The sequence below is a fragment of the Cryptomeria japonica genome, chromosome 4, assembly GCF_030272615.1.
Source record: "Cryptomeria japonica chromosome 4, Sugi_1.0, whole genome shotgun sequence".
NCBI classification, from domain to species: domain Eukaryota; kingdom Viridiplantae; phylum Streptophyta; class Pinopsida; order Cupressales; family Cupressaceae; genus Cryptomeria; species Cryptomeria japonica.
Window position 1 is genome coordinate 682,678,671 of NC_081408.1, and position 12,988 is coordinate 682,691,658.

General features: G+C 32.8%; 1 protein-coding gene across 1 annotated transcript; it reads right to left on the reverse strand.

Moving 5' to 3' along the window:
- Nucleotides 1–993, reverse strand: LOC131028675 (mRNA-decapping enzyme subunit 2-like). The gene has a single exon (XM_057959013.2). It carries the CDS (start codon nucleotides 991–993, stop codon nucleotides 1–3), a length of 993 nt encoding a protein of 330 aa, XP_057814996.2.
- Between the last annotated feature and the right edge of the window lie 11,995 nt (nucleotides 994–12,988).

Below are 12,988 nucleotides of genomic sequence, written 5' to 3' on the forward strand. Positions count from 1 at the left end.
TTATTTTTTCCACAAAAATACATCTGAAGCCTCCATTCTTCTATGATAAGGAGAACGATATTTAAATGGAATATAAGGAGAATTATTTGAATAAGTACTTGCAGAAGGAGATCTAAGTGGATAAGGAGAAGTACTTGAATAACAAGAGTTGGTTTTAGGATAAGGAGATCTATTTGAACAAGGTGAACTACTTGGATGAGGAGATTTAATTTGAGAATTCCAACAATGACTGGAAGAACGCTTTTCATTGAGATTACTTTTACTCCATCTAGGAGTGGAAGGACGCTTTTGAGCAGAATTAGGGATACTATTTTGAACCTCTCTGCAAGGAGTCGAAGGACCCATTTGAAAACTGCTAGGAGTATCAATTCTAGCACCAGGTTTTGCGGAAAACGTCCTTGGAGTCCAATTATTTTGTTCTTTATCAACTTTCCAAATAATGCATATCTCACTAGTTTCACTCAGTGGTGTTGTAGATGAGGGTGTGTAATTTCTTTTAATCCAATTCTCCAATTTGTCTAGAAATGGGCCAACCATAAAATACCTATTGGGCCTCTTTTTCATGATTGGGAGTGGATGCCAAACAATTTCACTAACTTCCTTCTTGGTCCTTGGTTCAAAAGGGTAATTCTCATTCACTCCTTTGATAATGTACAAAACCACTCGTTTCTTCCTTTCAGAATGCTCACTGAAGTCATTGACATTCAAAAGTGGACTTATATCATATCCTACCTCTTCCATTGATTCTCTAATAGCACATATGTGATCTTCTTCTTCAGGGTCTTCCCTCTTTCCCCTAGGGAAACTCCAAGAACCACCCTTCCAACCCTTCACAAGCAAACACCTCTGATTGGACTGGTCCAAAATGATTGAGCCTGCTACTGGAACAAAGTGCTTAAAGGCCATGAATTCATCAAGTATATCATCTACATTGCTAGCATGGTAAGTTTTAAATGTATCACAACTCCTAAAAAAATAATAGGTGAAATCCATTATGCTAAGGGATTTGAGATGAGGATCCGTTAGATTGGGTAGCTCGGACAAGTGTTTCCATACCTAGATTTAGAAATAATTTGATTTCCCTAAGGACTTCTAGAAATTTCTCAATTAGAATTTTCCAAAAAGTTGTTAATTAAAAATTTCTAGAAAGTCATTAATTATAGACTTTTGGAAAGTTGTTAATTAGAGTCTAGAATAATCTTAGCCATTGAATAAGATTAATCGTGGCCATTGGTTGCACAATGAGAAGGTTATAAAAGGGGATCAAAGGGTATTTGGAAAACACAATTTTTTGTAAACAGATTTGTGGTGATAGCAAACATATTTGTAGTGATATAAAAGGCGCAATGAGAGTGTAGGATACAACAGTAGAGGAATTGCAGTAGTAGAAATTGAGGGAAGAATTTCCGGAAAAAAAATATTGCCAGAGCTCTGCTAGTAAGAGACAAGGAGTATATGTATCTCTTGATTTGCTGAAGTTTAATATAATTTCTCTCCTGCTGTACACCTGCTGAACAGGTTTTCCCTTTGGAGTTTTTCCAGGGACAATTTGTCCAAAATATTGTGTTTATTGTTTTGCAGATTTTCTATTCCTGTGCTTTTTATTTGTGAAATTACAATTGAGTTATTTTCGATATTGACTGTGAATTAAGCAGTCAAATAATCTATTTAGATAGGAAATTTATAGTCAGTAATTACAATAGATTTTTTACAGGCTCTTGATCTACTATATTGTCCTCATAATGCCAATGAGCTAGCTCTACTTGAAACAATTGTCCTCGTAGTGCTAATGAGCTAGCTCTTTGAAACATTAGGCTTGTCATGAAGTCTACTTCTTCTGGATCCATATCTTGAACAAACTTAACATATAATTATTGCATGGTCTCCTCTGAAGCATAAAGATACCCAAAAGATGTGCTACTCGTACTCCATTTTTTTTCCATTCTAGATCTAGACCGAGAAATCCTACACTTACTATTGGGTGTCATTGGTACAGGGCCAAGAATATCATAAGGAGTATTTGGAGTTACAGAAATGACACCCTTACTATTTGGAGTTTGGGGAAGGGAATATTTTCGCCTTTAAGGATCCAACATTTTATCTCATTTTATCTTTATTTTATCTCATTTTATCTTGGGCCATATTTCCTGCATAATTCAAGCTTTTACGAATGGAGGGGATGCTTCCAAATGTGCTCATTTTGCTTCTTTGTTCTGTTGAGTGGTGCTGTACTAGTCTCTTCCTTGAAGATTAACAAGGATGGATGCCAAGATACTAGTGATTATGGTTGAATACATATCAAGATCAAGGGTCATGTCTATTAACTTAGCCTTTGCAAACTTACAGTGGTAGACTTTATCTTTGTTGAATTCAACTTGTTAATGCAATTTACAATAACATCTTTAACAAACTAAGATAATACTTTCTTCGCCATCAAAATCTGTAGAAGAAATTCTATCTTAAAATCTGATTAAGAAAGTTTGGGATACAGAAGAGTTCATCCCTTAATTCCCCATCCCTTAATTCCCCATCTGAGAAATCAGTTGCATGCCACACCCATTGAGAAAAACTGTGTGAAATTCTGCAATTTGGTTTAAACTTCCAGAGGACGATTTACGACCATGATGGTTATATGACGATTTGTTTTTGCACACAGCTTCCCTATGGCCATTCCTATCAAACACTTCCTTTGCAAAAATCTACACTAAAAGCCCCCTTCAATGTAGTTTAGGTGGGTGAAAAGATGGGTATCAAAAAAAGAAGCTTAATGAGGTATTCATATGTAAAGAATTCGTTCTAAAGAGCAAAAGGCCTAAAAAAGGAAGTATTCCCTTCCAAAATAGAAAGAGAAGAGAACACACATAATAGAGAGAAATAGAAAGACTAGGAGTGACCCCCAAAGTGGATACTAGTCACACCCCAACAAAGCTCGCAAATGAGGGAGCTTTTTTTTTGTGTGAAGGGTTTCTAGTGAAGATGTATGTTACTTCATCTAAATTTAGATAATATTGAAGATCACTCATGTGATCATGAATCAACTCTTAGGTGTATTACATGTGTATCTCAATGTATTGGTAATGGATTGACTTCTTTGAGATTTGTATTACACTTTGGTTATCACAAAATATGACAATAGGTTTTATAATAAAATGTTAAACTTAGTAAGAACTTTTAAAGCCAAATGATATCAATGGTAGCATTAGGTATTCCCCATCACTTTGTCTTTGTAGATTGAAAGAGCAATTGCATATAACTTCTTGCTTGACAAACAAACTATACTTGAACCAAGTGAAAAGCAATAACTTGAAGTAGACTAGTGATCATGAGAATTTCCTACCCAATTTGAATTTTTATATGCCACCAAGTCAAAATCCACACCTATTTCATACAAAATCCCATAATTGTGACACCTTCAATGTAGTGGAGAATCTAATTAGTTAACTTTATATACAACTCGCTTGGCTCCACTATGAATCGAGATACCATGGCCACAACATATGAAATGCTAGGTCTCATGTGAGTTAGGTAGATGAGGCTCCCAACAAGCTATTTGCAATATCTTGTTTAAAAAATTTAATAACTTGAAGGGAATATTTTGTAATATCTAATCAAGTTTAATATAAATTTCTATAGAATTAAATATTTGCAAGAAACTATAATTTTTGCAATTGATATTTTAATAATTAATCAAATTTGCACAATTGTAATTTTTGTGTGAAATCACTCCAAGGAATTATGGGTTTTCATCCTCCAAATTTGGACCTAAAGGGGTTTCATTCTTAATTTAATTGAATCATAAATCACGGTCCACAATGAATAGAAATTAGATAATAAATATACTTTCTTAATATATAGCTTATCCTTGATTGGTCTCTTTTTAAATACCTTCACCCTCTAATAGTTACAATTTTTGCATGTCCCTTGATATTATTTAAAATAAACTTTAATTATAGTTTTCATTAATTAATCCCTTTTTGGAATCGTGAACCTCTTCATTTATGCTTTGTATCATTTTCAATGACAAATATTGTGATCTATGATCTAAAGTTGAGTGTGGCTTTATATAAAAATGGTAATATTTCCAAATTAAGCGACTTCCTTTTTTTTCTTAGGCAATGACTACCTTGGTTGTGATTTTAAACCTTGGGTAGCACAATCTTCTTTGATTGAATTTATTTTTGAATCTTCTATGAATATCTTCCTTTTTTGTTTCCACTATTTTTTTTTTGTCATTTTCCTTTTGACAATGATGGAAGGGTGGCTTTACCAATATAATTGGGAATTCCTTCAACCTTGCCATATTCCTAAATTCCTTTATTGTGTTTGGTTGACTATATTTGGTGGTCGCTTCATATTGAAAGGTAAACATTACACTATTGGTACAAAGTACCAACAACCAGGGATGAAGATCATTGAGCTTGAAGTTTGACCCCTTAAAAAAATGGAATCAATGTAGGCTTATAGTCAACAATGCAAAATCTAGAAAATATGTGAAACACAAGATTTCCAATGAATATACTATAAGAAGACTAATTTATCTCAATCCTAAGAAGTATTGGAGTAGGCCCAATTTTGAAATTAAAAAATGATGGAGGATAGTATTCACTTCTTGAATGGTGGATGAGTGTTTGCTTATGATAAAAAAGGCATTGGCATAAACAACTGTAAATGTGACGGTATCACCTTTCTATACATTATAAATATTGAAATTAGAATGACATTGAGTTAACCAAACTAATAGAATGAAAGAGTGTTGCACATATGGATGTCTTTGTTGTCATTGATGTCAAACCTTTGTCAATCCTATATGAACCGGTTGTTGCTGGTGATCTAGATATGTATAAGTTTAGCTTATGCATGGTGTATCTAGTTGTTAGCCTGAATATCTATTTCTATGATACTATGTTACATAACTGATTACAAATTCACGTTGTGCTGATGAAATGATATAAGATGATGATTTAATGTGTTTCTGGAAGTCTACTATTTCCTACCTGGTTTGCAAGCAATTCTCTTCTGTTTTGTGTTTGCTATAGTGAAACTGTGAGGCCCCACCTCGACTCAGTCTGACATTTAAGTGGTTTTTATATTGAGACTATTACAGATACTTTATTTTTATGCATTTTGGATTTAGAACTTATATGATTTCATGATTTGGATAACATTGCTATATATTGATGATTTATTTATATGCTTTATGATATAGAACACTACATGATTTTTGAATAAGATGAATTTGCGGTGATAAATGTCGTAATTGAATTTGTAGGACTTTACTATGATAATAGAATTATGATGTATGTTTAAGTGTGGATCAACATTATGAGAATTAGGATGAATTGCTTATGTGAAATTGCTTGGATAAAAGATGTATTAAAATTGTTCAGATGTAAATTGTATGCAAGTGATGATGTGTATTATTATTCCTGTGATTTATATTATATGTGGTTATTTGAAAGTTACTAATGTGTAAATTGAGATGCGTAGGAAGTTATCCATGTGACCATGGAAATATTACGGAGAACCAAACCTAGACCTATGTATGTTCGTAAGCCAGGGTTTGTCTATTTGGAGAGACAACACCCCATTTGTGTTGTATTTTATTCGTAACAGTAAATGATGCATGTGTGTTAAGTGTTATTTAATTGATTTATGTAAAATCCACAAGAGACGATTTCATGTATTAATTTGTAAAAGTGTTTTCTTTGTGTCACTTGACACGTGTGGATTTAAGTTTGAATTTTTAAATTTGTCTCTTGGTGGGAAAGTGTTTAACTATAGCTTTTTCAATTAATGTAACGTGATGTCATAAATGCCTTGGGTAAAGAATCTTTGGGATGGTCAACATAGGTTTGACCCGAAAATAAATTTCAGAGGGGTTTAAAAAGGGTTAAATGGACACCTAGGGGTAGTTTAATAGGGTTTCCTAAAGCCCATAAGGTATACCTAAGGGTTAGGGGTAATTTAAGGCAAGTTTCTACTCTCATGTGACCTTTTAGACACCCTAAAAAATTGACTTTTCTAAGTTGTGCGAAAATTGAAATTAGCAGATTTGAACCTAGTTGTAAACTTTCCTTTCCGAATGAGAGTTTCCTTTCCCATTCTATCTTACCTTCCTCTTTAGTTTTTAGAAACTTGTGAGAACTCTCATAATGGGCTTCTTAAGCAAGAATTAGAAAATTTGTGGGTAATCACCCACTCTCCATTTTTGGAGACAAGAGAATTTTTGAAAAGAATAGACTAGATTTTTTAATAGAGAATTTTGGCTAAGGGTAGAAGGAGAAGAACCGTGGAATTGGGCTGCTCATCCTCAACAAAACTAACCTACCTTTGGGTAGATTAAGGTTAGTGGCATTCTTCTTAAAATGGCTTTCTTTTTGCATGTGTTTGAAAGTAATGTTGGTGTAAAAGATTTGCTTCTTGGCATGTTCTTTTGGAAATTTCATTTGGTATATTGTGTTATATATTGTATGTGTTTTTGGGAGTCATCAAGACCTCTTACTCTTGGGAGAGAGGAGGATCTTGTGGGTGGTAGAAGTGACAGCCCTCGAGTGAGAGACTCTCGTTATGAGAGCGATCACAAGGGATTTTGTGTGACCCTTGCGGCATGGCTTTTTTATGCAATGGGGGTCACAAGGAGGGAAATAAGGCATGAATGCCTTGGGGGGCATAAGGAACAAGGGGTTGCTATACTTGATGTATTTGGTTTTCCATGAGGTGGCTACATGTTTTTTTCCATACTTGCAGTTCTCCTTAGGGTAATTGGTCCACTACCACCCTTAAAAAGGTCATCACCAAGGTGTGGTGCAGTGTAGTTGGGATGGGAGTGTGTTTGTATTTGTGTGCTTTCTGTCCTTGGTGTTTGCATGTTTGTTTCCCATCTAGGGCTTGGTTCTCTAAGCTTGGGGGTGGCTACTAGTTAGCCTAGGCTGGGAGGTGAGCACTCCATGGTCATATCTTTTGATTATTTGCAGGTTGTTGGAAAGAAAGAATAGAACAAGTGGAAATTTGATGGAGCTATTTACTACAGAAAAAACATTTGTAAATGAATTTTTTTTTTATTATTCTGAAAGTCCTCATTTATTAGGAATGAGCGACTCAATTGTAAAGTGACAATAAAGTTTTTTTTAAAATATGTTTTAAAGGGTTGTGATATTTTTAGCATGCTAAAATTCAGAAAAGAAATAAGTATTTTCTAGTTTAAGCTTTCCTATGGTTTTGAAAAATAACATTTGTGTGTATGAGATATTCTGAAAAGAAAGTAAATTGTTTATTTCCTTTACGCATTTAAAACAAATTATTAGAAAAGAAATGGACTAGATTTGCATGCATGTGATAGGCTGGAAATAATACTTTTTAGATCTATACATGGAAATGCTAAACTTAGTATTTAAATCTGTTATTTAAATTATTTGCAGAAAATAAAATCAAGGACTTTATAGTCATCTCTAAGGTTTTAATTAATAAATTATAGGTTAAAATAGTTGCTGTTAATTTTATTAAATTTGGTCATTTGAATAGTTGCCGAAGAAATATCAAACTCTGTCATTTGTTTATTGCAGAAATAAGTCCTGTAGTTAATCAGATTTAATGGAAGTAAATAATTTCTAAAGATGCTGTTCTAAGAATATTTAATACTATTAATTTCTTTATTTTTACAGAAAGGAAAGCCATATTTAGATAGCCTAACTATTTCTACTTGGCAACAAGGATATTAATAAAAAGGAAATAATTAAAATGATTAAACTTGTAGAAAATATCTAATCTGTTTTATTTGTTCAGAATAAAAATAAATGCATTAAAAGAAATTGCCGTAGATTATATATATATATATATATATATATATATATATATATATATATATATATATATATATATATATATATATATATATATATATATATATATATATATATATATATATAAACCAATTTATGTGCATGCATAAAAGAAAAAAAAATAAATTCATTTCTTAAAGTTAAATAAATAAACTTGCTTGTTTTACAATATAAATACATATTCTTATATATATAAATTTATTTCATTTAAATAAACAAAAAATAAAAATATTATTTAAAAAAAAAAAACTATATAAAAAAAAGGGTTATTAACATGGGGGGAAAAAGGGCCGAAGGGCCGAAGCCACTGTGTGGACACATAGTGGTCGGCCATAGTCTCCATTGTGTGTACACACAGTGGTCGGCCTCGCGGCTTCCACTGTGTGGACACACAGTGTCGGCCCGTGGCTTCCACTGTGTGGACACACAGTGTCGGCCCGTGGCTTCCACTATGTGGACACACAGTGTCGGCCGCGATTGCCATTGTGTGGACACATAGTGGTGCCGCGCTCGCCACTGTGTGGACGCACAGTGGTGCGGCAGGTTCCATTGTGCGGACACACAGTGGCGCCACCGCCTCTCCTCCCCTTGCCAGATTTTTCATGGCTGCCGCCATCCCTACAGAGAGATTCGCCCCCTGCACAAAAAAAAAGAGTTGCAAGAAAATAAAAACCCTAGCCGGGTAGGGCTAGGATAAAGAGAGGAATAAGATGTTTTCAAAAATAAATAAAAGAAAGAGCATTTATATAATAATAAAAAAATGTTAGGGTTTGCATGGTGGTTAAGTTTAATGTTAAAACATATTTATGAATTATATATATAGATATACTTTTACACAGAGTCAAAATGTAAAAGAATAAGACAAATTTTAGATTGTATAATTTATTAAGCGTTATAAACTATATATGTCTTAATAAATATATGGGTTAGTAATTGTTTTGATAGCCATAAGGATATTTTAAAGATGTAAAATATATATATATATATAATAATATTTTCGAGGTCTAAACATTTAGAACTTTTATAGTAAATGGGGTAAAATTAATTTTGGTTATGGGGAGTTATTTAAACTTACAGGTAAGTATTCATTATAAAAATTTATTGGCCCTTTTGTCAATTTAATTTTAAGCATATTTTGATTATTGATTAAGATAAACTTTTAGATATTTTAAACAAAGTACTAGGACTAATTTAATTAGTTCCTTAAAGCAATAAACGACTTTTGGAGACTAATTCTATCTTCGTCAATTTTATTTTAGGGAGATGATTTAAAATAAGTTATGGATTAAAATTGAGAAAATGATATAACATTTCTTTTAGTATTCGACATATGATTTAAATTACTTTTGATTACTTGAGTTAGTGGTTTAAGTTAACCCAACATAGTTAAGACAAAACATGTTAGTGTTTTTCTTCATATTTGTAAATTTAATGTTTAAGTTATGATTTAAAAAAAAAATTATCCCGTTCTTGCCCTAAATTTTGGGCATGACAGAAACTTATTATGGTCTAGAATAATTGTTTGTATCGGATACATCTCCAATGATCATGTTGTCTATTGGGATTTCTTTTCTCATTGTAACTATGTTGTAAATCAAGATGTTGTGGTTCTTTTGGGGTGATCAACTTACTTTAGGTCCAGGATAAGACAATATGGTTTTAACAAATCAAGTATTGTACCAATTTGTGTGTATTGGTTTGAGCGATTGTGCATAAAGGCTTTTGATGTTGACTGGAATGTGTGTCAATTTTGCGTGAACTCTCACACATTTCTTTTACCTTTCAAATGATGTATTTTTGGGTCGATGCTATGCATACATTTCATATTCTTTTGGCTAACCTAGTGAAGTTTATTTTGGATCTGATTGATATATATTGAGCATAGAAAATAGACAGATAAAAGTGAAAGGGTGTAAGTGATGGATGTGAAAGTAGTGTCGTGAAGTAAGAAAGCAGATTCAGAGACATACAAAGCAAACAAATGAGTATATATTGTGAATTGTTATTTGCATTCTAACAAATGCTATTTTGTATACAACTCAATCTATTATTCCTATTGTTTTGTAAAAGCAGTTTTGTATCTTGTCTTGAAGAAGTGAACTTCAGTTGAGAAAGTCCTTTTTGTATCTTTCTTGAGGTTGTGCACCTTAGTCAGCAAGTCCATAGCAATGAGCTCTTTGGCAAGAAGCCTTGTTCATTGTAATATATATATATATATATATATATTGTGAGTTTGAATCTCACCAAGATTGAGGGGCCTATTTGAGGCCATAAATATAATTTTGAATATAATAGACAAGGGATGAATCTCATAAGAACTAGTTGGAGAATCCCAATATCTAGAAGCATGAAATAATAACTTTTCACTAGTTAACAAATGATGCATAATAGTATCTATCACATAAATGAAGAGTTTATAAAAATCTACATAGAAGCCTCACACATATAGGCAAGGTTGAGAAGGTGAAAAGGTAGGAGTGAAACTTTAACTACCCCTCCAAAGGTGCAACACTTGTGAGATCACTTGACAATTATGTGATCAAGTGTAAATTATGCATGCACTAGGTGTATCAAATAATGAGTGCACATGTATAAATCACATGATGTGATATAGAAGTGTTTCTCATGCTTGAAAGTTATATCAACTAATTAGGAAATAAGGAAAATCACAAGATCCTTAACTAATTAAGCAACCTTAAACATAAATAAATGAAATATAGATGCGAGAATTGAATAAATAAACTAATCAAACTCCCTATTCTGCATCGTGGCTTCCATTGTTCTTCTCCAGAATTGTGTGATAGGTGGCTCTTAGGTATTGCATTGGGATTCCTACATAGATTAGACACAATAATTTTGAAGATTGTGATTTGATTGAAATTGAGAAATTGATCTTGTATTTATAGATTTTTCAGGTGAGATGGGGTGAGATTTGAAACTGAAGTGTTGATTGGTAGTTCACTGATTTTGATTGATTAGTCAATTCATCTTGATTGATCTGTTAAGTGGATTGATTGATCTGTTAACATGATAGATTGATAATTGACTCAATTTATTGGCTACATGAACCATTTGATTAGCCAGTTGATTGAATTGATTGAATAGAAGACTGAATAGATTGATTAGTCAGAAAAGGTGATTTGGAATGAAAAGAGGAGATTGGAGAGTTAACTGATTAGATAACTGAGTTGATCAATCAGTCATGATTTTCAACATGTGTAGTAGGCTTTTGAATTCAAGTTCATTTTCATTTTAATTTTGATTTTCGAATGATGAAATGCACATGAAATTTATTGAAATGGGATGAAATTCAAATTTGCTTAAATTCAAATTTGGGAAATTAGAATTAGATGAAACAAGTTGAAATTTGAATTCGAGGAATTGGAAGAATAAGATTAATTAATTAAATTATTTAAATGAAATTATTTAAATAATAAAGATTATTTAATTAAGGAATTAATCGCAATTAATTAAATAATTAACTTTTAATTAATATTTGAGAAATGGGTTTAAATGATTAATGATTAAGGGGATATAAATAAAATAATTAATAATGTGAAGGTGATGATTGGAATAAGTTAGAAAAAATAATTAGATTAATTAAATAATTAAAGAATTACTCAATTAATAAGACAAATAATCAATACATGATTAATGAGACATTTTTAGGTGTCTACATTTGTCCGTCTTCGACACAATGTCGAGACGACATTATTTCAAAGAAAATGAAAAATTTATGCCCTGGTATGTCCTTGTGATGCTTTAGGGTGTAAATATGCCCCCTCGAAAAAAGTGGTCAAAAAATTATGAAATTGAGACCATTTTTGGATACCATGCTAGTGAGCAATTGTGTCAAGTTTTGTGCGATTTTGAGTCTGTTTGATTGGTCTGCAAGCACATTGAATTTTAAGGGGACCATGGCCGTCGGAGTGGTAAAAACCCTAATTCTGAGCTATAAATAGTGATTTAGCCCTTTCATTTGCTCATTTTCATTCTTTTGAGTTATTGGAGATCCTTTTGATTTTCGAGCTTTCCTGCGACTTTGCGAGCATCATGGCCGACTACTAAGCACAATTGCACCTGTCAGATCGAGTTTGTTCATACCAGAGACCACCCGAGACTGGAGGCATGGTACATATTTCGAGAAATTTGCTAATTTTTACCTTTTTTTTTGCCAAATTTCAAAAAATTTCTCAGAGCAAATTTTTTTAATTGTTGTGCATTCGCCTGTCAATTTATGCGCATTCGCTTTTAGTAGTACGCACTTGTGTCTTTTGATACACATTCGATTAAATGATACACATTTGTTTCAATTGATACACATTAGACATTAGTAATGTGCATTCTAGTATATCAATTCACATTCGCTCTTAATGTTGCGCATTAGTATTTAATGGTTCACATTAGCATTAATTTGTTTGCATTCATTATAAAGTAAAGTTTTTAACATGTAGTGATTTTAATTTGTCATGCGAACATATATCTAACATATTTCTCTTGTTTTCACTTGTAGGTGAATTTCAATGTGCTCGTATGTAGACAAACGAGGCCTGATGGTCTCAATCGACGAGATGAGTTACTACATGAGGATATTGCTCTAATTAGGCATCTTGGATTATACCATATTTTGCACTTGCTTGAGGTTACGACCAACAGGGCCATGATCACTGCTTTAGTCGAGTGGTGGCATTCTAAGACTTTCTCTCTCCACTTACCTATTGGTGAGGCATCCATCACCTTAGAGGATGTCTAGCGAATTTTGTACATTCTAATCCATGGTGCCAGAGTTATATAGGGGCGCAGATTAGGTATTATCAGATTATGTGATCTCTTCGAGTGTACTGAGTAGGATTTGCATATGAGAGGCTGGTATGAGATGCCATGGGAGCATATGGACTATGATGATCTCTTTATAGTTCAATGCAGTATAGTAGTGGGTCCTTTGATACCTGATAGTAGGATTCACGAATTTCCAGTCGGATGAGGTTCACAGGTGGGTATTTTCTTGGGGTTCGTGTCTTCTTGCAACCTTATATTACTAGATGCACGACATTGTATACTTAGGTAGAGATCTAATAGATGTAGTGTTACTTTTCTCTAGGTCTGGGCTTGGGAGAATATAGCTATCTCTTGGTCAATTGTTCATGTAG

Excerpts from the sequence above, each read along its gene's own strand:
- LOC131028675 (XM_057959013.2), bottom strand. The coding sequence starts at position 993 with ATGGATTTCACCTATTATTTTTTTAGGAGTTGTGATACATTTAAAACT.